We start from the raw sequence: 26088 nt of genomic DNA, 5'->3' as shown, positions 1-26088 counted from the left end.
TGCACAACACAAATGTGGAACCCACCTATCAAAACACCGTTACTCTGGTGTGAAACAGATTTCCAGTGGCATGTTGAAAAACTACATTCGATACATGACTACAACATTTTTACAGCAACATCTGGCACTTCCCTACACACCCCTTTATTGAAAGCATCTTCTAACCAGACGCTCCAATGTCTTTCAAGAAATTTCTGCTTGACCCTGACAGAAAAGAGAAACAACTTTGTACTTCCAGATCATTTACACTGACAGCTACTCACTGCCACAAAGGATACAAATCCAGCCAGAGCTATCCAACAGGAACAGGATCCCTCTGCAGAAGTGGACATCTGTGATTCTATCCAAAACTTGTGGAGGTAAATCAAGGGTAAAGCAGTTGCTCGTCTCTAAGGATGAGTCTTCTCCACGAAAGGCAAGGTGCACAACAATGAAGGTATTGAGCAGCAGCGTGCACTTGTTGTTTTTAAAAGACAGTATCCTCAAAGAGAAAATTGAAGACAGACCTGTAAATGTAAAGGTATTTTAGGATTGTAATAGTCTGGTACCTTTTATTTGTAAAGACAGCTCAAGAAAATTGCAGCTCAAATTCATTGCCTCTGCTACCACCTTAATAAAAGCTGGCACGGAGGAAGACACACATATGACTGCCTTTGGTTTAAATCTCACTTTCTACACCAGCAGCACTGATTTTACAACAGCTGCCTAAAACAGTGCTGGATTTTTATGTAGAGTACTACAGAGAACACAAAAAATCACCACATAATGGTCAGCACTGAAAAGAAAAGCTGCATTTAGAAATAAAAACACTTTAGCCAGAGAGACTGTTTAACATGTGGAAGATCAAAGGCCTGCAGTGACTGTGCATCCTAACTGCACACTACATGTGCTAATCATAGAACATGAGCTTGAATGCATCCTTATTCTTCGCAGGGTTAGTGAAGACCCTTCTCTATTTCCTTCCCATCAGTTTCAGGATCAAAGGGGAAGTTTGAGCTAGCAGGGTGCATGATTATCATTCATTAAAGTGTACTTTAATTTCATCTCACCCAAACACCTCACCTGACGACAGTTTTGTTCCCCCCAACAACGTCATCTTTGAACACAGAAATGTCACTATTACTTTTCACTAGCACTGCTACTGATCACTTCAAGTCAGTGGGACACGTCCCTCCCGTGCAACACTACCGCCTCCGTTTTTCCACCAGGAGAAGCAGAATTAGAATACTTTCAAATACAGAATACACATGGAAATGTACTCACTAATGTTTTTAACTTCAAGGAGCTTTCTAAGCGTATCTTCCTTACAACTGTGCAGGGAAGCCGGGTTGTATTTTCCATCTTCAAGAGTGAACTCATAGACAAACAGTTCATGACTTTTACCAAGAGCCAGTATTTTGGTCTTGCCTGCTTGCGGATCATCTTCTGTGCTCTCCCACATGAAGCTGAAGATACAACAGTCAGTATGTTTATTGACCTCACTCTTTCCACCTTCCATACACTGAACAGTTCTGGCTGATGTACATTGTAACCTTAACCTTTTGCAGTGCAGATGCTGCCCCTACCCCATCCCTCCCCAACACTAGAAGGTATTTCACCCCAGCAGAGACTGCAATGCAAGACAGCACAGGAGGAACCCCTACTGCTCCTCCTCTCAAGAATACAGGGGATTTCTATCCTTGTGTGTTTCCTTCTTTTATTCATGCATGAGTGTGAGCAGAGCTGCGCTTCGGGACCTGGACGAGGAGCACCAGCACTGTCAGCTAGGGAGAAGCAGAGCATTCTGCCCATTCCCATATGCTTTGCCTCCCCTTGGCTCAGGCTGACAGACTCTCCAGGTGTGTCTCCAACCCCCGCTCTCCTACAAGAGGGAAATGGGCAGAGGAAGCACGGAGAGGCCCCTCAGTGAAACCCCCCGGCAGTGCTTGTCACCAGACACACCAGAATTGCCGTGTGGCCGTGGGTTTGACTCAGCATTAGAAGCTACCAAAGCAGATGAAAAACATCATGTGATTGCCGGCTGTCCCACACAGGAGCCTGCCCCTGCTCTCGGACAGGGAAGTCAGGGCACCATGAAACTGTTCACCAGAAACTCGACAAAACCACACACATTTTCTTCCTTGCCTTTTTTCCTTTGCCATCTCCCACGATGGATACACCCACAACTGAACAAACAACTCGATATAAATCAACGCCCCCTCCAGCAAAGGGATTTCCGTGCAGAGCCTCCCATTCGAGGCCAGGCTCCCTCAGCCCCCCTCAGCCCCTGCCCGGCGCCTCCTCCCTCCCGGGCAGCGCCCTCGGCCCCGGGGCCACCCCGCGCCTCTCACCGAAGCGGGGCGGTGCCGGGGACCCCGTCCGGCCTCCCCTTGCCCTGCCCCCCCCCCGCCACTTACTCAGCCCAGGCTCCCGGGAGGACGCTGCCGCGGGTCCGGCCGCCTCCGCCCGGCGCCAGGGACTCCAGGTAGATCCCGCCAGGGACCAGGAGGCTGCCCAGAGCGTCCTGGGCCCTGCTCAGCCGGACGCGGGCCGCGTCCCGCAGGGAGCCCCGCGCGTCCCGGGACAGGGGCGCCAGCAGCACCCGCAGCTCCCGCCTCGCCCGCTCCATCCCCTCACGGAGCCGCCGTCACCGGCCTACCGGCACCCCGCCATCTTGGGCGGGACGCCCCTTCCTTCCTCTCAGCTGACGGCGCTCACCAGTCCCGCGGCAGGACTGCAGCTCCCAGCAGGCCCCGCGGGCGAGCACCGCCGGGCGGGGCGGCAATGCCCGCTGGGAGCTGCAGTCCTCCTGAGAGGATGGCGCTGAGCCCGGTGGGACCGAGGCAGGCGGCTGCCCCCGGCGGCCTGCGTGCAGGCCCTGCGCCGGCGGAGCCGCCTGAGGAAGCTGGAACCGGCTCCCTCCGACACGGTCCGTTAGAAGCTTGACCGCTGCCGAGCGTGCGGCTCCCCGGGGCAAAGCGCGGCGGGGCGGGGTGTTTGTGCGGGAGCGGACGGGCCTGACGGCTCCGCAGTACCGGAGAAGGGTCAACAACAGCGGGACACCGGGAACAGCACCGGGCGCACCGCAGCCCCCCCCAGTGGGGGGAGCTTCTGTGGCGTGGCCCCGCCCATCGCTACCAGGCTCCGCCCCTCAGGCGCTCCCGCTGGCGGAGGACGGTGGCCGCGAGGGTCCGTTTCGCGCTCTCCCATGGCGGAGCGGGAGGATGTCGCTGGTGCTGGGGCTGCTGTCGCACACGCTGAGCAGGGTGCTGCGGTACTCCGGGCTGCGTAGGGGCTGCCATGCCCCCCGGAGCCACGCCATGGAGCAGGACAAGGCGCTCGAGGTTTACGGTGAGTGTCGGGGGGCTGCTGGGGGCTCCCTCGAGCAGGGCTGGGGCGAGGGGGCTGTGGGGCGGGTGGTGAAGGAGCGGGGCGCTGCGAGGGGACAGGGCGGCCGCGGCTGCTGTGCCCTTGGCGGGGTGAGGTGGGGGGAAGCCGGGCCCTGCCCAGCCCCTGTGGGCGCTGAGGGGGTGTGTGTGGAGCCCTGAGGGGCTGGGGTGAAGGCGGCTGCTCTGGGGGTGGGGCTGGAGGGCAGGGTGCTTGTCCTGCTTGAGGGCTGGAATCGCTGTCAGGGCTGTGGGGTGCGGAGGGGGCAACCTTGGGGTGCTGGGGAGCACCATGTAAGGGTGAGCTTCCCCCAGCCCCACGGCCAGCCCCCGGCTGCGGCTGGATGCTGTGACCTTGGGACGGGGCATGTGCCACGGTCCCTGTTAGTGGGATCCTGAGCAGGGAGCGTGCTGGGAACTGAATCCCTGCTCCCTTTGAGCGGTGGGTGCTGCTGCCTCTGCTGCTTCCCAGCTCCCGGGTGAGCGTGCGGGAAAGGGCTGGGCTCAGCCCCTGCACTGGGGGCAGTTTCCTTGGTGTTTCATCGCCTTGGACAAGAGGAGCTGGACACACCTGGAAAGGCAAGTCATTCCGGAAGGGTCAGCCGGTGAGCCAGCGAAGGGGAGATTGCTGTTACTGAGTGACTGCGTTGAGGATCCTGGAGGATTCCAAACACATCGTCGAGCTGTGAGGCACTGCTGGGTTGTAGGCAGTGAGGAGTTTAGGCAGCACCCTGCGGCTTTATGTAAGAAGAATAAAAGGGGAAACAGTGGCAAACAAACGGCAAAAAAGGTGATTCCTAATAAAAGAGCCTTTTACCTTTATTATTGGTCACTTGTGTTCTGCTCTAGATATAATCCGTACTATCCGGGACCCGGAGAAGCCGAATACTTTGGAAGAACTGGAAGTGGTAACAGAAAACTGCGTTGAAGTGCAGGAGATAGGAGAAGACGAGTATCTGGTTATCATCAGGTTTACACCAACAGTACCTCATTGCTCTTTGGCTACTCTCATTGGTAAGATTCCCATTTCATTACATCTGTATCAGCGAGTGTAAAGTTAACTTTAGGTTGTTTGAGTAATGCCGGTCTTGGTTAAAATTGAGTATTGCTTTGTCAGCAGTTTGACCATCTTGAGAGCCCTGCTAGCAATGAAACAGACACAAAAGCAGAGGAAATATGGGGACACCCATCTGTTTTCAGCAAGTTAGGGAAACTCTTCAAAGAGAAGCTCTCAAATCTAGTGGGAAGTAGCCCAGAATTCCTTCTTCATGTTCTCCAAATCTCTCTTATCTTCCCCTTACCTGCAGGGCTGTTCTTCATTCCCACACACATACAACAAACCCACGCTGCAAAACAAGGATACCAAAGAAGGCTCCGAACCCTTAGGAGTTTGGAAGCCATTAAATTGAATGAGAATCTACACTGGCTGCTTTTCCTTTTTTTTTCTTATTTATGCAGAGATTGCATCTGGAAAATCATGTCTGAGATCTCTAAAATGATTTGTTTAAATGTGCCAAGATTAACATCTCTTACCATTATATATCAATGCTGAGATATCCCAGTGCGTCTTAAAGATTTAAGGGAAAATAAGTCTTTAATGTAATGCAGAAGTACATGTATTTATGCCTTAATAAACCTTTGCAAGTTTATGCAGAAAGTAAAATAGGCAGTAAAGCATTAGCATGCCAAGCACTAGGAAGTTATTTATAGGCTGACCCTGTTCGGAATGTCAGTGGGTTAAGGCTCGGGCCTGAGGATCAATGATGCACATACCAGATCTTAAACATTGTGCTAATCGTGTTCTCAGCACTTAAATGTCCACCAGGTCTGTGGTGGCTGTTTGATTGTGAGTTATCAGTATCCTGTGACCTTTGAAGCACAGCAACTCCTGCTATTACATGACAGTGCTGTGGGAACTGGTTAAAAGAGCTGGGTAGTGTATGTAAAAATGGAGGCAGTAAATAGTTTGGGTTTTGTTTCCCAAACTTCTCTGTCTGTACAAAGTACTCTAATTGAGGAGTATTTTCTCTTCTGGGGAGTATCTTCTATTGCTGGTACCACTGGCTCAGCCCAAGGGCAAACTGGAGCTGTGGTGTGGCTTTGTCTGTGGGTAGCTCATTGCAAAGCCAGGCCTTGTGGGGAAACTGCAGTGGGCTGGTGCTGGGGGTGTCCCTGTGCTTGGATCTCACTCCCAGAGATGAACTACAACACTCCTCTGCTTTCCTGTGTCTAGGAGGTGTTTAGAGACCTAAGCTTGTCAGGCGGGTGTGAGCTTAACTGAGAAGCCACATCCAAAGGGTCAAACCACAAACTTCAGTCTCCTGTGGCTTGTGCTGCTCAGAACACAAAAGAAGGTTGTCAGTTATACTGGTTTTTTATTGTTAAATGTGAACTCTCTGAAAATGCACCTCAAACCTTGAATTTTAGAAGAAAATCTCTCTTTTGTTTAAACAGGCCTTTGTTTAAGAATAAAACTTCAGAGATGTTTGCCTTTTAGACATAAGGTAAAGTACCTTTTCTAGAACTTCCTTTAAACTACATGAGTGCATGCCAAGCTCTCTTTAAGAGGGTGTATGCTGCAGGGTCAACTAACTTCCAAGCTGTGGGGTCTTTTTAGAGCTTGTCCTTTGCCTGTGGAGGGAGGGGATGTTGAAGCACAGTGTAGCATCTGAAGGGATCTGCGAATGACTTGGTTCTTTCCTTTACAAAAGACCATTTCTTGCTGCACTTCTGAATGCTGGGCTTCAGGGGGTTTCCTCACCTCAGCAGCTGTCATTTAGGTTCTTGCCTCTTGGAAGAGGGTAATTTCAAATCCAGAGTTTCAAAGAACGGAAGTGTTAGTGCTGCTGCTCTGAGACGAGGGAGGAGGTTGTCTTGTGACTGTGTTGCGGTGAAGTCTAAGCTCAGCTCTTGCCGCCGATCCCCTTCCATTGTCTGTACACTTGTATCAGTGTGCGTGACAAACACTGCATGTGTGCTGTGCAAGTTTTTCCTCCAGGAATGAATTTATTCAGCTGTTGATGTGTGCATCTAACACTCCTGCTCTCCCCTCCAGCTGGAAATCTACATAACTGAAGGTACACATTCCACTGAAGAAGACAGTAAGTGGAGCTTGTGAATGAGTGCTGCCTCAGCCTTGTGTCTGTGTGCTTTTGAGAAGTCCTTTTCTTCCCCTACCTTACAAACCTTTTGTAAATGCATACACTGTCAAAGCTTTAAAGTGAACCAAGCAGAAATCCCCCCAGTCTGTGCTGCTGAATCATTAACATGAAGAACCGCCTGACTGGTTGATCTCACTATCTTAGCATCATCATACAAAAATACGTGCTTCTCAATCGGTGTTTAAAATAAAGCTTAGAGGACACTGGAATTCTTTCAGAGCTGTGGCCCATCACCATCTGAAGGAGCTTTTTACAGCCTTTGGCCAGGCAGTGTCCCAGGACTTTCTGTTCTTAAGCATCAGCTGTCTTTGTGTGGCAAAAATCAAGTTTTTTTGATTCAGTGACTAGAAATAGAACCTGGGCTACTAATTAGCCGCAAATTTCACACTTCATTCAAGATACGCCATTAAAGCATCTGACGTTCTTTTCCTGAACTAGAAAAGTAACAAAAACCTTTGGTTTCTGGTGGTTGTTTCTGTGACTGAGCTTTCATTTGCTTTGTTCCCAATCCCCTATTAACCCTCTGTCCTTTGACTGCTGGCTCTTGAGCACCCTCATACGCCTCTTCTCTTGTCATCCTTCTACTGTGCCTGGCACAAGCTTCTTATACTCGGCCGTGTAACTTGAACTTCCAGTGCCCTGTCAGCTCTTGTTCTGATTTCAGCTGGGGCATTATGCAAATAACATCTTCCACCTAAAGAGAACACTGAGAAGAAACTGCTTCTGACTTCACTTCTCATGTGGTGTTTTGCAGTCAACAAGCAAATCAATGACAAGGAGAGAGTAGCAGCTGCGATGGAGAACCCGAACTTGCGTGAAATCGTGGAGCAGTGTGTCACAGAGCCTGACTAGCAGCCGGGGCAGCCACACTTACCATTTTGATACATTTCTTAAAGTATCTTTGTTAAAAAAAAGGAGGAAATAATAATAATCAAGGCCTTGAGTTTAATACTTGAGTTCTTTTTATCTTCCACGTTTTTTAAAAAGGAATTGTTTATAAGATAGATTTAAATTATGACAAATTAGTCTTTGGAATAGTGAAGTGTATAGTGTTCAGAACTGTGATTTCTGGTGTCCAGAGAAGTATTTTGTGATTAAAAACAGAGCAACACACAGGCGTTGCCTTCTGACAGACATTGTGATATAAATGCAGTTTTGAGAGGGGAATTTCTACGTTGTTTCAATCACTGCACTGTAAAAATAAAAGAGATTCTTGTACTGAGATGCTGCTTTCTGAGCTCAGAGACTTTCTCTTGAGGCTTAGGTTTAGCTTTCTGTTAGAGAAGGAAACATTTCGTTCAACTTCCTCGTGGGTGAAGCTGAAATGAATTCAGAAAAAGAGTTTGGAACCAAAGGACTGGACTATTCAAGGTAGATCCTTACTGGGGCACTGTTCCTGCTAAATATTTGTGCTTTTCCAACTGTTAAGTTCATGTTTCTGATTCTGGAGGCTTTGCTTTCTCGTCACCTGAGGGTAAAGTTTTCCTGCAGGACAGATCTTGCCAGTTTGACCCTGCTTCGTCTTAACAACTTCCCTGTAAGGCAGAAGGTGACAGAATCCCCCAGCCCTTCATCCCTCTGGTTCCCAGTGTCCTGTTCCTTGTTGCTGCTCCCTCTCTAATCTGATCTGGGGTGTCCCAGCTGTTGCCAGCTTTACCATTTGCTCACTGGGGAAGTTCCCCAGGGTTGGTTTCCATCGCAGCTGTGGATTTGACCATGGATTTACCTTTTCCTGATGAATTAGGCAGATGTTCCTCACTCAGCTTCCTCCTAGTGGGGGTGATGTTCAGCACATGCTGATGCTCCTGTGCAGCCACAGGAGCCCCTCGGTGGTACATGTCCGGTGAACTATTTGGCTGTCCCGGGGTATGTTTCCTGGTCAGTGCACAGTAGTCCCTCCTGCAGTGGTTCATGAGAGATTTAGTTCCTTTATGAAACAGGGACTGTTTGGTGGGCTTGAACTTGGTTACACACTGAGAATTTCTGGGAGTTCAGTGCAAATGTCTGCTGAGATTTCAGGGATTTGTAACCGTTTTAATCATAGGATCATAGAATGGTTAGGGTTGGAAAGGACCTTAAGATCATCCATTTCCAACCCCTGCCATGGGCAGGGACACCTCCCACTAAACCATCTCACCCAAGGCTCTGTCCAACCTGACCTTGAACACTGCCAGGGATGGAGCATTCACAGCTTCCCTGGGCAACCCATGCCAGTGCCTCAGCACCCTCACAGGAAAGGATTTCCTCCTTAGATCCAATCTAAACTTCCCATTTAAGTTTTAACCTGTTACCCCTTGTCTTGTCACTATTACTGATGAGCCACATAATGCTTTCCTCAAGGCATGAAAGGATTGAGTGGGCTCCAGCAGTGCTGAGCGTTACACAGCGTGGGGGAGAAGGAGGGAGGGTCGTGTGGGCAGGATTTTGGGTGCATGAGGAACATGGGATGTTTCTCCAAACGCGGGTAGACAGGCCGTGTCCCCTGCCCTCACTCGCTATCATAAAGTGGTAGAATAATCCCTTCATGGTACCAGTATTTTGCATTTACAATAAGGAGAAACAACTGCAGAGGGCAGCAGCAAGTCACAGAGTGGTACCACAGCGGGTAACTGCGGCATCCCTGCCCCGGCTCCCGCTGCCCACCTCGGTCTACACCCGATTCCCAGCTCCCTGTCCCCAGGCTGGCACCTCCTGGGGCTGGGAACCATCGTGGGGAGGGGTTGGTGGAGAGGCTGTGGGCAGGCTGGGAAGTGGAGGAGCCGATGGTGGCAGTGCCTGATCTGAGCTCTGATGGTTCCTGCAGGGTCTTGTCCCTCTCTGCTCACGCCCGTTGCAGAGGAGCCACGTTTCACAGCAGGCTCCTGGGGCATGCAAAGGGGTTTATAGCAGCTTCTGGACAGGGCTTGGAGCAAGCTGCCCTAGTGGAAGGTGTCCCTGCCCGTGGCAGGGGTTGGAGCTGGGTGAGTTTTAAGGTCCCTTCAACCCAAACCAGGCTGGGGTCCTGTGATTGTTACTCTGGTTTTCCAGGCAGCACATCACAGATCTGAAAGCTGGTTTCCAGCCCCAGATCACCAGGCTGCAAGTCCAAAGGGTGTTTGTGTCCTCTCTTCCTGCTCACACCTGGGAGGTCTCCCCATGCCTGCATGGCAGCAGGGCTGTGTAAGTGGATCACGTCTGCCAAACCTTTACGTAGCCGTGGCTACAGAGATGGGGCTATTTTTAGCATATGGATATCTCTAAATATTTACATGCAGTTGCCTGAGCTTTCCTAGAGCTCAAATGCAGGTCGGCAGCTGCGGGTCCTGGGGATGCGAGCGGTGGCTGTGTGAGCTCTGTGACCGGGGCCCTGCGGGTCCTTCCTCTCCTCCCCTCCCTCGACACGCTCGGCAGAAGTGGTGGCTGCGAGCGAGCAGAACGTGCCGTGCCATAGAAAAGCCAAACCAAGATAAACCAGCTCAACTCTTCAAACCCTTTCCTCGCTGTCCTGCCTTTGCTTCCCCGACCCTCCAGGCTGCGCTTGTGAAACCTTTCTGTGTCATAGAATCATAGAATCATTAGGGTTGGAAAGGACACACAGGGCTAGAGGGTTTAAGAACAAGGGAAATTAAACCATCTCTTAGCTGAAGAGACATGGAAGGATGGGGTGAGCTATTCCTGGTCTTTGCCGCCTCCTCCTGTGCTTGGGTCCACATCCCTCACCTGTCACAGGATCATTTAGGTTGGAAAACACCTTTAACATCATCGAGTCCACCTGGTTGTTGGTGACCCCTCTGGCACTTTGGGGATTGGAACACTCCAGCTGAGACCATCTGGTCCGGACAGAAGCACTTGGTAAGGGTTGAGGGCCTGCGCAGCGCAGGTGCTCTGATAGAGTGACCCAGATGCTGCTGGAGATGCGGAAGTGGTTCAAGTGTTATTGTTAACGTGAGACATAAACAACCTCCTCCATAAAACGCTGCTTCCCAGCTAACGAGCTCGTGGTTCCTTCCTGGCTCCAGCTCTGGAAGTGTCTGGAGCTGACCAGGGGAGGCACAAAGTCTGATTTCTAATCTGAAGCCAAAGCTTCCGGCTCCTCTCAAATGAATAAATAGAAGCAACAGCAAAACATGAGCTACAGGTAAGTGCCCTAACGTCTTGTGCAGGTTCTCCTGCAATGCTGCAGTCAGGAGGAGTCTCAAAGTGTTTGTGAGCATCATCCTGGTGCCGATAGCTGGGACGCTGCTGCCAGTCACCCGTCTCCCAGTCACCCGTCCCCCAGTCACCCGTCTCCCAGTCACCCGTCTCCCAGTCACCCAGCCAAGGTGGCTGTTTAAAATCTGGATAAATGTACATTCCTGCCTCAAACCCCGCCCTCAGCCCCAGTTAACCCAGTTGGAGTTGGCAACCGGACTGCAAGAACGCAATTCCCTGCAACCTCCCACAGCCTAGTGGAGAAACCAGCTGGTTTTCAAACAGCCCAAGTGAAACCCAGCGGCCAAAGGTCGGGGAGACTTGGACACCCCCATTGCTAGAGCTCACAATGAGGGGAATCCCCCCTTTACTGTGTGCCAAATGAAGCATGTGAGCTCCGCAGCGCTGCTCTTCAATGGCTCTTTCTGAAGTAATGAACCAAAAGGATCTTAGAATGACAAAGTGAATGGTGCTGGTCACCGCGCATCCTGTACCGCTAATGAGGAGCATGGTTTAGGGCTTCCCTTCTGTCTGGGCTCTTTGGGAGGCACGGAGGGGAAGGCTCTGCTGGGGTTCTCGGCGTGACCGGTGCATCAACACATTGCTTGTGCTGCAGGGACCTGCTCTGCACAGACAGGTACTGCAGGAGATGCTCACCAGGACCGTTACCACTGCAATGAGCTGCTTTGTAAAGCCATTGTAGGCACGCATACGGCACAGAAGGTGGAGCCTTTCGGTCCGCCAGCATCTTCCCCATCGACCCAGCTCACGTTTTAATCACACAACCCCCAGCTGCAAACCACAGCTTTCAATGATGCTCAGATGCAAACTGATTGCCCATTTCTGCTGCAGTGAGAGTACCACCCCCGTGCTGCTGCCAGGGCCTGAACTGGCTGCACTTACCTGTGCTTTCAGGGACAAATCCCCCACGGGAAAGAGAAACCCTGAAACCCTGCTATTTCCTTCAGGAACTGTTCAATTTAACACACCCATGAGCTACAGCCATTAACCCCCCACAGTGGCTGTCCCTTAGCACGACCTGGGAGTGTGACAGAAGCATGGGTTGGATGGAGCCGGTGCGAAGGAAACCAGGACTGGACACAGGCTCTTGTAACGTACAAATTTACACCATGTTGAAAAGGAATCAAACACAAATGGTGAAGTCATGGCTTGTGTTTTACATACAAATTACACGCAGGAATTTCCCGTTCTGGGAATGTTGTTCCTGGCAGCACCCTGAGCTGCAGGCCCGATGCTGGGCTCCAGCCTTCAATACAACCAGGATCCCCCTCATGGACTCCCAGTTTTGGCCATTCTCTTAGCCTGAAGAGTAACACGGAAAGGGATTCCTACCTAAATGCTCCTGACCCTCCTCCAGGGACCAACCAGAGCAAATCCTCCCAAAGACAGGAGGGATTAACACACGGCACTCCCTGTGCCGGCCGAGTGCCGCTCTTCATGCAATATTGGATATTCTAGTTAAAAAAGTCAGCTAAACTTAACAGAGGTGAATCTATATATGCAGGAATAAAGGGGTTTAGCTTGTAAGAACACAGAAAAACACCTTAACCAACCATTCAACTGCTACACCACAACTGCATACAGAAACCCAGGCATGTGTGTGCTCTGCTGCTCAGCACCGGGGCAGAGCAGCGCTCCCCTCCTTCACAAACACACCCACTGTGGGACTCCAGACCCATTTGTCATCTCGCTCGTGCCTTGGGGTCCCTGACCATACCTGGGCAAGGATACAGGCAATGGCTTCAGCAGAGAAAGCCAGCAGTGGGGAGATGAGGGGATGGAGCCTCTGCACCTACCACGAGCTCTGGCCTCATGGGGGTAACCGAAGCCAATGTTTTGTTCCTCTGCTCTGTCTCCACATCTTCAGTGACGGCTGTTTAGCTTCAGTGCGTAAACATTTTAATGCAAGTTACAGAAATGGGCTGTCGGCTTCAAGTCCCTTAAGGAATAAAGGCAATGCTCTAACCCGAGCAGTCGCTGCGCTGCTGGAGCTGGGTGCTCCTTCAGACACCTAAAATAACAATAAAGGTCAGGGGTTCGTGCTGGCCTGCCAACACCATCGAGAGGCGGAGAGTGTCAAATGATAGCACCATGAGCACGGCTGAGAGGTCTGCCGTAACTATTGCTGCTTTCGGTTTTCCATCCCCAAAGCAGCAGCGCGACCCTGGCAGAGGGTCCCGGCTGCCCCAGCACCCCCCGTGGGAGCGGCGGGACCCGCACACCCAGCCCACGCCAGACCTTCCTTTCAGCCCGATGGTTGAGCACCGTTAGTGTAGCACAGATACAAGAACCGAGCCCTTCCCGGGTGGCAGAGCACCGTCCGGCACAGCCGCCGCTCCGGGGGCACCCAGCTCCCTCCTCCGCTGCCCTGGGAGCCGCCGTGGGTCCGGGCGCCTCTGGTCCGTGGGACGGTGCTGTCACCTCCGGGAGGCCCGCTCGTCCCCGCGGTCCCGGGGCCCCTGCTGGCGGCAGCTCCGGCAGCACTGGACGTGGACCGTGGGGAGGTGGCACCGGCCCAGCAGCCGCAGGGTCTGGCAGAAGGCGAACGTCAAACGGTCGCGCTCGCAGGCGAGGCCTGGAGGGAGGCAAAGGAGGAGAGGACGGGGTTGTGAGTGGTGTTCACCGGTGTCGGATGTGAACTCTGCTGTGTGGTTGGCAGAGACGAGGATGGACGGCACCGACTGCAGAGCCCACCTTCACCCGGGTACCAGCATCCTCATCGTCTCTAACTGCCAGCAGGAGCACCACCTGCGCTGCTCTCTGCAGCATCTTCTCAGGGTAGCAAAACCATAAGGGTTGGAAGGGACCTCTGGAGATCGTCCGGTCCAACCCCTGCCAAGGCAGGGCCACCCAGAGCAGGTTACACAGGAGCCCAGGTGGGTTTTGAGTGTCTCCAAAGAGGGAGATGCTGTGACTCCCCTGGGCAGCCTGTTCCAGGGCTCTGCCACCCTCAGCATAAAGAAGTTCACCCTCATGTTGTGGTGAAACTTGTGTTTTGGTTTATGGCCATTGCTCCTCATCCTGTCAGTGGGCACCACTGAAAAGATGTCCTGATCTGCACTGATGAGATCCCCTCTCAGTCTGCTCTTCTTCAGACTAACAGGCCCAGCTCCTGCGATCTCTCCTCATAGGAAAGATGCTCCAGACCCCGGAGCATTGTTGTGGCCTCCACCGGCCCCTCTCCAGTAGCTCCTTGTCTTTCTTGTTACTGGGGAGCCCAGAACTGGACACAGAACTCCAGACGTGGCCTCGCTGGGGCTGGGTATGGGCGAGTGGGGCTGAGCCCAGGGCTCGCTCCTGGTGAGGAGGGTCCGTGCTGGAGGCTGGGGAGAGGTGACAAACTGCAGGGCTGTCTCCTCCCAGTGCCAGCCCTGCCCCAAGGGCGGCAGAAAGGAGAGACCTCATTGTCCTTCATTGTGTTTGTTTTGAGAGCCTGCAGCGTCTGGTTCCCTTCCTGCAGGTGTCAGCCCCAGCAGCTCCCAGCTCCATCACCAGCCAGGCCAGGCTCAGTCAGGCAACAGAGACCCATCACCACCGTTGTAAGAACATGGGGTCAGCTTGGTTTAACTTTTAACTTCCTCCTTTTCTTCATACCAAAACGAGCGTGCACCTCACCGGGCCTGCAGCACCTCACCCCGTTGTGTGAGACATTTAACGTGCATCAGCTCTGATTTTACCTCCCATACAAGTGATCAGTATACATGACAGTTTGTGTCTCACAAGGTGCTCCCCTGAGCCATCACCCCCCCGTCCCCTCCACCGCCTTTCCCTGGGCACCCTCTGCCTGGGACCGTGCAAAGCACACACAGAGATGGGGCAGAAATGGGCTTTTCTCTTTCTCAGGACACTTTCCAGCTGGGCAGCACGGGGATGGAGCGGGGGGGCTCTCAGTGACCATCACCTCTCACCATCACCCCTCTGTGAACAAAGGCTGTGCTCAGGGAAAAGCTGCTGCCCCGATTCCCACAGGGACGAGCCGGCCGCAGCCGCTGATGTGAAGGATGCAGCAGATGCAGAGCAGAAACTTTTCCCCCGTTGGGATTTCAATCAGAGCCCTCCCCCCCAGCCCCTCTGCAGGGAGGTCGCTCCCCAGCTCTAAAATTAACCTCCTGTTTCAGCAGAGGTATTTCCTCTCTTCCTCTCCAGCGACAGCTCTTTCTACCCAGCAATAGCACCTCTGTGCCCCCAACAAACCCCTTAACACAGTGCTGCTGGATCCAACAGCTGCCTCCAGGTCGGGATCGAGCTCTGGATCCCAGCCCCGCAGCAGACTCCCTGGCTGGGGGTTGCTCCAAGCCCTGGGAGCTGCAGGACAATGAGGATTTATCCTGCTGGTTGAGCAGAAATCACTGTGCAGCCAGAGCAGCTCAGGAAAGGGGAAGAGCTTGCTCATGTGATGCTCCATTGGGGTCTCAGGGATGGAATTCCCCGGGAGCATCCCTGCGGCTCTGCACAGCATTCTCTGAACCCCCAGGACCCTTCTGCACTGGGACACTGGAGCACACCAATACATGGCTTGGAGCAAGCTCCAGTGGAAGGGGTCCCTGCCCGTGGCAGGGTTGGAGCTGGATGAGCTTTGAGGTCCCTTCCCATGCAAACCATTCCATGGCTCTTGACAGGCGCTGGCACAGCTCCCTGACCTCAGCCATGCCCCCCTCCTGCAGCATTCACTAATCATTTACCCTTCACCGGGGCATGACCGCTGGGTAACCCCCACCTTCCCGACCTGAGCTTCCCATGGGATTTATAACTCCCGGAGGTTCAGGTTGCTGGGACTGGAAGCGATATCGAATAGGAGAAACAGAACTCGGGCACGGGTGCCGGCAGGCGCAGGCACGGCCGTGCTGCGGGGGGTTAGTTGTTCACTGCAGTGCACGGAACAAGTGTCACGGCACCAAAACCTCCCCAGGGTTTAGAGCGCCGTTAAAAATCCCTCCTGGAAGGCTGGGAATGCCGCCGGTGCTCCGGGGGGTCAGTGCCTGCCCCCTGCCAGCACCGCGCTGTTTGCAGGTCACTGCTGCTGTGCCTCGCTGGGCTGGTCCCCGCGCACCAGCCCTCCCTTATCGCAGCAGCCTTCCTAGAAAGCTATTTATGGATCACAACCAAGCTGCCTCCTGCCTTCCCTTGAAAGAGCTGTGAGGCTGCTGGGGCCGCTCGCTGCTTTCCAGGACCAGGGCTGATGGGTTGGCTCTTCTCCGATCCCTTTCCAATGCGACAAAACCCTGGGTGCCCGCAGGAAGCTCGGGACCTGCCCTACCGGGGCCATGCACAGCGTGAATAAACCCATCGGTGTCCTGCCGGGAGTTACTGCTCTTTGCACACCACGTTATCTGAGAGGGTTGAGCCTGCTGCGGGGGACCAGCAGGGATGGGCTGAGCACGGGCTGGGGAAGAGGCACCACCCGTGGCTGGAGGCAGTGCCACAACCCCTCCATCACCTTCCGTGGGCGCCGGGCTCCCACGTGCTGCCATGGCACGAGGTCAAGGGGAGCTGCTGTCCCACATCAGGCTCTGGTCCATGCGGCGCCTCAGCTGGATGCGCGCGGGGTCATGCTCAGGTCTGAAATCCTGGCGGAGCTCCCGAGTCCTCCCTGGAATCTGCTCTTGGGCAAGGGAAGCTGTAATAAGCACTTCATCTGTCAGCTCTCCACAGAGGTCCCTGCAGAACCGACCCACCTTGCAGTTAATCCTTTTACTGCTGGGTTTTTTCCTATTAATTTTTTTATGCAATCCTAACACTTCATTCGAACACGGGCTCTGTGAGCCTGTGCCAAATTCTCCTCTGAAGAAATAGCTTAAAGCAGGGCTTTAGCATCCAGGCTCAGTCAGCACATTGGAGGCTGAGCCCCCCACTTTCCTGGTTGTTTTTTCAAGTGGAAGTTGCTTTAAATTTCATTTCAGCTCCTGCCGTCCAGCCCTAAAGCATTTACTCCTGTGCTGGGGCCAATAAACTTCCTGGAGCAGGTTGTGTGAAAACAGGGATAGGTCGAGCTCGGAGCTGAGCTCAGCACAACCAGGAGTTAAGCTGCTGACCTCTGCCCTTGGGGATGCTCCCAGAGCCAGGGCCAGGCTTTAACAAGCATTATCCCAGGCTCCTGCCCTGGAGCTGTGGTGCCCTCCCCTGGGAATGAGCCCTGCCGAAGGCAGCACTCGAGCTGCCAGGTTTGCCTGCATGGTGTCAGCCCTCCCGCTCCTGTCACGTCTCGCTCAGCACCATCACAGAGCTCCCACTGACCCCCCGTAGCATCCAACCTGGGAGGAGGAAATGCTGGTGCTCTCTAAGATGCTGAGGGGATTATCCGGTTTTTAGAGTCCCTGGATCCAAGAGAGAGAGAGGAATTCTCATGTCCAAAGAGCTGCAGCCAAGCCAGGACTCCCCCTTCACTCCTCATTGTGTTCCCCTTGCTCCTCACGACTGCAGGGAGGGGGAGCAGAAGCAGCTCTGTGAAGCGGGTCACTGACCATGACCTGCCCGGCTCTCCAGAACCCCAGCCGCTTTGACCACGCTGCATCCAGAGCTTCCCAGAGCCGGGCCAGCTCCGGGACCCACCAACGGAGTCTTTGCTCCTCCTGCCTTTCCCTAAACACCCAGGTCAGGGAGGGGAACGGAGCCTGCCAGCAGCCCTGAGCCCTCCTCCTCTAGTTCAACACCGAGGGAGACCGACTGCAGGCAGGGCCCCAGAGCCTAACTGCGGTGGCTGAGCAGGGTTCATCCTCCAGCCAAGTACCTGTGCTCCACTCCTTCACTTGTGCCTTTGCTTTCTCCGTTTGCAGCACTTCAAGGGCAGTATCCTCTCTGCTGCAGGTCTGTCTTCGGCCCCCAAAAATACGCCCTGGATGTACTCTGGAGAGCTGTCAAAGCTAAGCAGGGGTTAACCTTGCGGTGTTGGGATTAGGCTTTGCCTCCTCCCTGCCAGGCTGGGCAAGAGGGTCCTGGCAGAGGTGTCCCCTGGGCGCCTGCACAGGATGCTTCGTGTCCACACACAAGCACCCAAGGCAGAAGGGAAGCAGATTCTTGTACTCTGCTTAGGTCCATTGTGATTTACATTCAACAAAACCCAGGGAATCCTCTCCCAGGCATCCCTTTTCCACTGGCACCTCTTGTTAGCAGTAAGTAAAGGGCTCAACTCCAGCAGCACCTCTCTGTCTTGCCACTTGGACACAGACCTGTGTGCTCAAATGACAGAGAAAATTGGAATTTGCTGCAATTACTCTGAGCACGTATTCCCCGTGGACAACCGCAGCCACAGGCAGAACCATGGATAATTTCATTTCTCTACTCAAAGCAAGCAGGAATATAACATTTAATTGCCAATTAGGCTTGAAATACAACCAGAGCCTGAATCATGAGCCCAGAGCAGCACAAACAGCAACAGTTGAAAAGGGCACCAGGGGTTTGCCCTGGTGCTGAACCTGCCTTGAACGCTGCCAGGGATGGGGCAGCCACAGCTTCTCCGGGTACCCTAATAGGGAAGAGCTTCTGCCTAAGAGCTCATCTCAATCTCCCCTCTGGCAGCTTAAAGCCACTCCCTTTGTCCTGTCCCTTCATCCTCCTCCAGTGTGAAGCAATTGCTTCTGTTTGAGATCTCTTTGACCTGCTGGATGGGCCAGCGCTGGTTTCTCCGAGCACTCACGTGGGACCTGCTGCTCCCTCCCTTCCAAGGCGGCCATAAACCAAAGGGTAATCCTTCAGCACAGCAATCACACTGAGGGCTTTCTTCCAGCTCCGACTTACAAGAAATGATCCGGTAACGGGAGTGACCGATGTGGGTGTGAGCGCCCTGCTCGGGCCCGGCCTCGCCACGGTGCAATCAGACAGCAACAGGCTTTCCTGAGCCAGAGCTGCTCTTATCTCCCCGCAGCCCTGCCCAGCCCCAGCAAAGCCGTTCCAGCTCCCATTGCCCTGGCTGTGCTGTCGGGGACAGCGATGTCCTCCCGGTTCTCTGGATGCCAGTGAGGAGCAGCCGGGCATTCCCAGCTCCTGAGAGCAAGGTGAGAGCAACAGCTCTCAGCCCTCGTGCAGGTTTTCCTGCACTGGAGTTGCATTTCTTTGAGCTCCTTGTCTTAGAAAGGTCCCTGGTCTCTCCCAGAGGCATCATACGGAGGTATCTGAGTCCCTGACGGGCTCAGTGCTCCCCAGGATCCATGTGGGGACATGGCCAACCCCAACATCTCTGCTCACAGCTGGGTGCAGCTGTAAAACACAGGCACATTTAAAAATACCCTCTGTGTAACCTTCAATTCATTTATGTGCTGGGAACAGAGCGGGACCCTGCTCTAATGAATTCTGACCTTTCACTGAGGAGAGCTGCTGGCCGGCGAGAGGTTCATTGTGCTCAGTCTGTTCCATCGCTGTCTAAACTCCAGCTGCTGCTGGTTCTAACATTTAAACTCGACTGGGGTCACTGCATTTGTGTGTCCTGCAGGAGCACGAATGCTCACAAAGGCAAACGTGATTGTGCTGGTAGCGGTGCACCTCATGTTAGAGGAGATGGAGGCTCCTTGCGCTCCTAGCACAAACACAAGGATCACTCCAGCCTGCATTCATCTTGCGCAGTGAGGATCCCTTGGAAGACAGGAAAGGGCTGGAGTTTATGCTCGTGCCTTTTCTGGGAGCCTCTGCCTGTGGATTTACACATCTGTGATTTCCTGCCATGTGAAAGTCTTGTTCCTCTTCATGCTTTGGCAGGAGATGTTTGTATTTCCAAGAGGCGTTTCCTGCCCTGGGCTGCAGCCAGAGCATTTATGTCATCCTTAATGCAGGATTTTCACATCTATTTCTGTGCTTCCTACACATCTGAGCGGTTTCTCTGGTGCAGCCTTGGCTGCGCTGCGTGGCTCCACAGCTCCCATCAGCAAGCCCTGCACGGAAATCTGCCCTTGACAAAACCAGCCGGAACCACACATCGTTTCTGGAGCGAGCCTGAGTAATCATTTCCTAAGTGCTGAACTCCCCAACAGACCTGCAAACGCAGGAGGGACACGCAGCCAAACCAGCAGGAGTGGTTTGATGGCTAAAAGCACCCTGATGGCCAGCAGTCAGTCTCCAGATCCCAGGTAACCAAAGCCAATGCTTCTGCCCTCCCCAGGATAGGTGTTAGGGGAAACGCAGCTGGATACAGGACAAAAATAGCTGAAAGGATGAGGATGGATGTCCCAGGCTGCAGAGGGGGACCTGCATGGAGGTGTGCATCCTCGTACCAATGACATCTAACCCTCTCATTACACGGCTTTCCTTTGAAGTGCTGTGAACCCCCTGCAGCCCACAGATTTCTGGCTTATATAGAACTGCCTGGTGCCCTGGGATCTACCTCTCTGAGTGACAGCAAGAGGAGAAGCCAAGTGAGTGCCTGTGGCACGGCCAAGCACTGCGGCTGCAGCCAGAGCAGGTAAATGAAGCTGTGAGCGCTTTGCATGGCTCTCATGGCACCAACTCACTGCAGGGGCTGCACAGACAGACCCAAAGATGCTGGAGAATGGCTGCCCCTGACAAGCACATCCCAGCTCACACTCGTGCCAGTAAAAAACCACACTCAGCCCCTTGAGACCCCAACACTCCGGACGTTTATAGGCCGTTATAACCTTCCCACTTAATTATCGATTAGCCGAGCCAGCCTGACACAATTCATGTACAAAGCATCCCCTCCAGCTTCCCACAGACATCGCCTTCCAGAGGGCTGACTGCTTTTTCCTTCCTCCCTCACCCCCTTGCTGCAGGCAGCTGCAGCTCCCCATCGGGCAGCACCTCAAGCACAATGTGCCCATTGCCCTTCCCTGTGCCTGGACCCCAGGCTTGGCTGTGGCACCCAGACTGTCCCACCCCGGGTGCTGCTGCTGCACGGGGAGCGTAACCACACTCTAGACAAACAAAAGTTCAGCTTCCAGGACGGGCAGAAGGGCCATGGGGTGCTGCTTACCTGGCTCGGGGCTCTCGCAGTCCTGCGGGTTGCACTTCTGGGTGCTCTCGGGCCAGGGCTCGTGGTCGCAGAGGCTGCTGTCCTCCTCGGCCAGCCCCGTCTTGGTGTTGATGCACTTGACCTGGCGGCGCTGGATGCCCCCGCCGCAGGGAGCCGTGCACTGCGGGAGCAGGGCAGCCCCGTCAGCCCCGGGGGAGCCGTCCCCACGCCGTGCAGAGGCACCCCCAGTGCCACCGGCCCCCGCGGCAGCCTCCGGCTGGGATTTGAGGGCCGGGTTCCCCCCCGTTGCTGCGCTCACCTCTCCCCAGGAGCCCACCAGCCAGGTGGTGCAGGGCTGCGTGTTGCAGGGCCGGGTGGGGTTGGGTCGCAGCGGCTCCTCGCAGCGCCCCGGCTCCGGGCACGTCACCAACCGCTCCTGCTCCCCGCCGCCGCACGGCTCCGAGCACTGCCGGGACACGAGCCATGGGAGGGGAGGCGCAACCGGAGGGCAGCGCGCTCCGTGCACCGGGGTCTGCAGGAGACGCCCCGCAAACCCGCGCTGCGGGTGCGCAGCCCCCGCTTCCCACGCGGAGCGCTCGCTCCGCAGCCTCCCCTGCTGCTAGGGGGTGATTTCCTTCTCCGTGCTTGAAAGCGCTCGGGAGGTTCCTGGAGGCAGGAGGACCGAGCAGCCCCACTGCAACTGCGGCTGCAGCCCTGCAGGCACGCCAAGGGACAGGCTAAGCCTGCTGCATGCCTGCAGCAACGACTGGGGCGGCTCCAGTGAGGCCCATCCCGGCAGGCAGCTCTGCCCCAGGCACTGAGCATTCCAGGCCAGGCTGGATGTGGTTCTGGGCAACCTGGTCTAGTTGAAGATGCCCCTGCTCACCGCAGGGGGTTGGACTGGATGAGCTTTAAGGGCCCCTTCCAACCCAAACCGTTCCATGGTTCTGGGCAAGCAAATGCGGAGCACTGGCTGAGCATGCTTCAGGGCAGAGAGGAGAAAGAAGTGCTTGAGCCCAGCATGCATTGAGCACTGCCCCCCCGGCCTCATCCCCCTGCCCAGCAGCCCCCACCTCTCTCCAGGAGGACGTGTACCAGTCCAGGCACGGCGCGCTCTGGCAGGGCAGCTCCGCGGGCGGCTTGTACAGGACAGCCTGGCAGTGGAAGGGCCGAAGCAGCCGCTGGTCCCTGGTGTCGATGCAGTGCACGTCCCGAACCTTCGTGCCTCCGCCGCAGCTCCTGGAGCACTGCAAAACAGCACGGGCGTCGGGCAGGGAAGGGCAGCGAGGGCTGGTGCAGGGGGATCCCTTTGGCGGTGGGAGCTGACCCCAGAGACACGCTCTGCCTTGGGCTGGACTGGGGTGATGCTCAACCTCTTTCTCTAGACCAAGCTAGAGGAAAGCACATGCAGCTCTGAGTCTGTCGTTACCATCCCTTTGAACACAACTGGTTTCCAGCTGTAACAGCAACAAAGTCTTTACGCATTGGATAACTGATGATTCCAAGAAACAGCAGCCACCCAGAGCAAAGAGGTTTGTTCCCCATTACTGAGCTCACCAGATTCACCCAACCCCACTGCAAATGCCCCCCGGTAGTGCAGAGCAGCCACGGTTTTCCAGGACCCCACCGGCTGCATTCCCACTTACCTTGCTCCAGTTCCCCACACGCCACATGGAGCAGGGTCTCAGGGAACACCTCCGAGCAGGGACGGGTTTGTTGGCAGCGGCGCAGGCAGCGTCACTGCCGGCGCTGCAGCGCACGGTCCTCCAGATTGCACCCACGCCGCATGTGACCGAGCACTGCAACACAGGGGATGGGCTCCTGATGCTCTCCTCTGCCGCCAGCCCCAGCGGGGCTGCTCCCTGGTGTCCCCCACGCCCTGTGCCTGGCTCTGGCCAAGGATGGAAACCAGTGGCCCAGCAGAAATGTTCCTGGGGACTCGCAGGCATCGGGAGGGTGCCAGGGAAACCGGGGCGTGCGGAAGCAGGGCTGCAGGATGATGTGGAGAGAGGAGCTTTCCCAGACACTGTGCCCAGCCCTACCTGGCATGGCACAGGGTGCCCAGAGAAGCTGTGGCTGCCCCATCCCTGGCAGTGCTCAAGGCCAGGTTGGACACAGGGGCTTGGAGCAAGCTGCTCCAGTGGAAGGGGTCCCTGCCCGTAGCAGGGGCTGGAGCTGGGTGGGCTTTGAGCTCCCTTCAACCCAAACCATTCCCTGGTTCTATGATTCTATGCAAACCCAGAAGTGCCTGCGTGAGCCATGCATTTTCTGCATGCAAAAGCAATGCCCCAGAGACCTGCCAGGAGAGGGACAGGTCTCTCACCTCCACCCCAAACACATCAAACAGGACAACACATACCTCACTCCAGTTCCCAACCTCCCAGCTGGGCATCACAGTGGCTCCCATGGTGGTCAATGGTAGAAGCAAAGCCTCCTCCTTCTCCATCTTTTCATCCTCCCAGGGTGGCAGGGGGACAGGGCTGGGCTGGGATAACTCGTGCTCCCCATCATGGAAAGCAAATGTCCCTGAGGTTGCCCACAGTGAGAGCTCCCCTGATGTGGTGCTGCTGAGTGGGGCCCCATGGGAGCTGTGCTCTTCATGGAGCGATCCCAGCTCTGGGTGCTGGGGCACCCCCATGGTCCACCATGCTGGGGGGGACTCAGAGGCTGATGCTCCCACTGGGTGCACAGGAGGGCTGTGAGCTGGAGCTGTGGGCACGGCTGGTGCTTGGGTATCTTGCTGGGTGAGGCCACTGGAGGTGAGCTGGGTGGCTGCTCCGGGCATGGCAGGGGACAAGGACACTGCTGCTAGAGGGGCTGTAGTGGCCACCAAGGGGGGCAAGGTCAGGGAGGTGGGGAGCTCTGGCTGCCCCACAGAGCTGCCATCAGCACCCATGGGATAGGAACTTGCAGGGAGATGGGTGCTGCCAGCACCCCTTCCCATCTCCATCTCCCACCGTGGTCCCTGAGGAGTGGGGAAGGAAAGAGCTGCCCGCTCTGTCCCATGGGATTGCTCATCAGCTGCTGGCACTGTGTGTGTGCCCACTGTCCCCTCTGGCATTTCTTCCCACCCTTCCTGCCCTGTGGTCTTGGGGGCAGCACCATCAGCATCACCAGTGATGACAAGATCCATTTTCCTTGAGCCTCCATGGGCCCTCCATGCAGAACCGGCCACGTGGTGCTCCTCACTGCCGGTGGTACCCATCCCCTCGGTGCTCACGTGCCCCTCACCACGGCTCCCCGGCTCTCCATGGCTGTCAGACGAGGCTGTGCCAGCTCTGCCCCTGCCAGTGGGCAGTGGTGGGGAGGGATCAGCTGGGGAAGGAGCCTGGGGAGCGAGGCCCTGGGCTGGAGCATCCTGCCCAGCGCTGGTCCTTGTCGGCACAGCTCGCCAGGGTCCATCCACGGGCGGGTGGTCATGGCTGTGACTCGTGGTGCTCTGGGTGGGTGAGTGCTCCTCAGCGCGGGGCACGAGTGTCACATCCTCCTCCTCCCCCCCAAAGCTGGGGATGGTGTATCTGGGAACAGCAGTTTCCACATCCTCAGGGCCCACGCTCAGGAGGTCGTTGACATGAAAACCCTCAGGCTCCGTCTCTCCTTCACCATGCACGGGAGCAGAAGCGTTTGCTTCACTGGTCACCAGCTGGTCCTCGCTTGCTGCTCCCCCTAGGACAGGGGTGTGCAGGACATCAGGGGGCACCTCATGGGGCCCCTCCACATCATTGGTGCTCAGCCCTGGCTTGGGCTCCCCACCTTTGGTCTCCTTCTCCGTAAAGGGATAGTAAGAGAGATCCTCATGGAAGTTGATAAAGTTATAATCGTAGTAAAAATCATCAACAAAGACGTTTCCCTTTCTGGCTGAGAAGTCCTCCTCGGTGATGATATTGACATCATTGGACTCTGGAATGCTTGGAATTAAGGGGTTAAATTTAGGAATGTGCTTGCTGGGAACATAATGGATTTCATTAAATATCTCCCTGCTGGAGGACCCGCTGCCAGACCAGTCCGTGCTGGCACTGTCCGATTTCTTCTGGCACTGTGGCAAGGAGCAAATAGTTTCCGAGCTGGGTCTTTCTGCAGGGTCACAGGCGGCTCCAGTGCTGTTGCTGCAGTAAACAGGGCGCCTCTGGGTCCCATTGCCACACGTGGCAGAGCACTGGGAAAGAAGGAGAGACACCGGTGTCAGGGATGGGAGCACAGCCAACGCAGGGTGCAGCAGGAGGAGCCGGGAAGGAGCCCATGCCCCTCACCAGTGCTCACCTCTGAGATACCAAAGCAGGTGCCCAACCATCCCACGTGCCACAGTGCTTTGGGCTCAGCGAGAAGGGGCTCCAGGTCCCTCTACCACACTCCCACCACCCACCTGGGTCCCAAAACATCTCCCGTGCCAGTCCCACCGATGGCATGGAGTCCCCTGCACCAGGAGTCAGGAGCAGGAGGTACCGGTCACACCAGTAAGCACTGTTATTACTGCCCACATCTAGAGGCAGGGCTGTCTCCCCGTTAGAGACCATCCAGGCAGGGCTGGAACTGCAGGGTACTTTGCTCAGGGTGATCCCTGACCTGCACTCCAGCCAGAAATCATTTTCCCGGGAGATGGCCATGGTGAAGGGCACGGGGTGAGATGATCTAATAGGTCTTTTGTGTGCCCTATCACCATGAATTGCATCTCCTCTTCTAGAAGAGAACTTTGTGAAGCAGGGAATAATAACATGGGTGTAGCCCTAGTAGGGAAAAAGCCAGGGTCAATAAGGAGCTTTGTTGAGGGCAGCCCCTCCTACAGCATAAGAGTCTCTTTGAGATTGCTCAGAACAGAAAAAACCCACAAACTGGAGGGGACGACAGCAAAGTTTGCGGCTGGTAAGTAAATCCCAGTGCTACCAACATCACGTGGCTGCACAAGCCACCGGCCCCTGCAGTCTGGGTGACAGAGGCACAGAGCATCAGTCACGTACATCAAAGCGCCTTGGACAAGCCAGCCAAGGAGAACAAATGGTCAGCAAGGCAAACAAACCCAACGGAGCTGAAATCCCTGCTGTCTGGATGAAAATGGACGGGCTGAGGCAAGGATCTGATGCACAGCCACCAGCAGATGGAAAGGAAGGGGTTGGGGTGGACTGCGCTGGGCTGGCCAGGAGATGTGCTCCTCAGGCGATGCATCCTGCTGGGTTCTGAGCCCTTCTCATCTGTGCTCAGTCACCGGGACCTGCCCCACTCCCTGTGTCTGTCCCGCTGGGTGTCCACCCGTGGCACATCTCCTTCCAGGGAGCGGCTGTCCAGAGGCACCACGGCAGGGTGCATGAGGCACGTGCTCCTGCCAGGAGACAGATGCTCCCTTTGTGTATTAATGGACAACAAATAATGATCCTGGCTGCACTGGTACCCTCTTTGGCAGGGCCATGAAGCTGGGCACACATCGCTTGAGGGTCCTTTTGAAGGCACTGAGGGCCAGTGTCAGCACTTGGTTGAGCTACCC

At 55.2% G+C, this 26088-nt stretch overlaps 3 protein-coding genes across 6 annotated transcripts in view; 1 reads left to right on the top strand and 2 right to left on the bottom strand.

Annotated features, from left to right (window-relative positions):
- SPG11 (SPG11 vesicle trafficking associated, spatacsin) overlaps window positions 1–2706 on the bottom strand; it is a 28764-nt gene extending 26058 nt beyond the window's left edge. The window contains exons 1-3 of the mRNA XM_057422665.1: window positions 2397–2706; window positions 1264–1445; window positions 279–506 (exon numbers count right to left, since the gene is read on the bottom strand). Of these exons, the coding sequence (XP_057278648.1) occupies window positions 279–506; window positions 1264–1445; window positions 2397–2608 (622 nt within the window). The 5' untranslated portion in view covers window positions 2609–2706. The remainder of the gene's footprint in view (window positions 1–278; window positions 507–1263; window positions 1446–2396) is intronic.
- Window positions 2707–3116: 410 nt separating this feature from the next.
- Window positions 3117–7748, top strand: CIAO2A (cytosolic iron-sulfur assembly component 2A). Of its 4 annotated transcripts, XM_057422688.1 has the most exons (5): window positions 3117–3330; window positions 4215–4379; window positions 5820–5869; window positions 6421–6466; window positions 7191–7307. In XM_057422688.1, the coding sequence occupies exons 1-5, from the start codon at window positions 3204–3206 to the stop codon at window positions 7208–7210; spliced, it is 408 nt and encodes a 135-aa protein (XP_057278671.1). In that variant the 5' UTR covers window positions 3117–3203; the 3' UTR covers window positions 7211–7307. The 4 variants fall into 4 exon arrangements, with proteins under 4 accessions (XP_057278671.1, XP_057278673.1, XP_057278672.1 ...); XM_057422690.1 differs by lacking the exon at window positions 5820–5869 and having other exon boundaries at window positions 7191–7311; XM_057422689.1 differs by lacking the exon at window positions 5820–5869 and having other exon boundaries at window positions 3118–3330; window positions 7281–7748.
- Window positions 7749–13068: 5320 nt separating this feature from the next.
- ADAMTS7 (ADAM metallopeptidase with thrombospondin type 1 motif 7) overlaps window positions 13069–26088 on the bottom strand; it is a 38618-nt gene continuing 25598 nt past the window's right edge. Inside the window, exons 19-24 of the mRNA XM_057422685.1 lie at window positions 22972–24768; window positions 22259–22411; window positions 21686–21859; window positions 20932–21078; window positions 20634–20793; window positions 13069–13292 (exon numbers count right to left, since the gene is read on the bottom strand). Coding sequence (XP_057278668.1) covers window positions 13135–13292; window positions 20634–20793; window positions 20932–21078; window positions 21686–21859; window positions 22259–22411; window positions 22972–24768 — 2589 coding nt within the window. The 3' untranslated portion in view covers window positions 13069–13134. The remainder of the gene's footprint in view (window positions 13293–20633; window positions 20794–20931; window positions 21079–21685; window positions 21860–22258; window positions 22412–22971; window positions 24769–26088) is intronic.

The sequence above is a fragment of the Pezoporus wallicus genome, unplaced genomic scaffold (assembly GCF_028554395.1).
Source record: "Pezoporus wallicus isolate ANWC-B61680 ecotype Strahan unplaced genomic scaffold, APGP_CSIRO_Pwel_v1 contig_13178, whole genome shotgun sequence".
Taxonomy (NCBI): Eukaryota; Metazoa; Chordata; class Aves; order Psittaciformes; family Psittacidae; genus Pezoporus; species Pezoporus wallicus.
The sequence above is the reverse complement of the archived record's forward strand: the minus strand, read 5'-3'. Positions and strand labels throughout refer to the sequence as shown.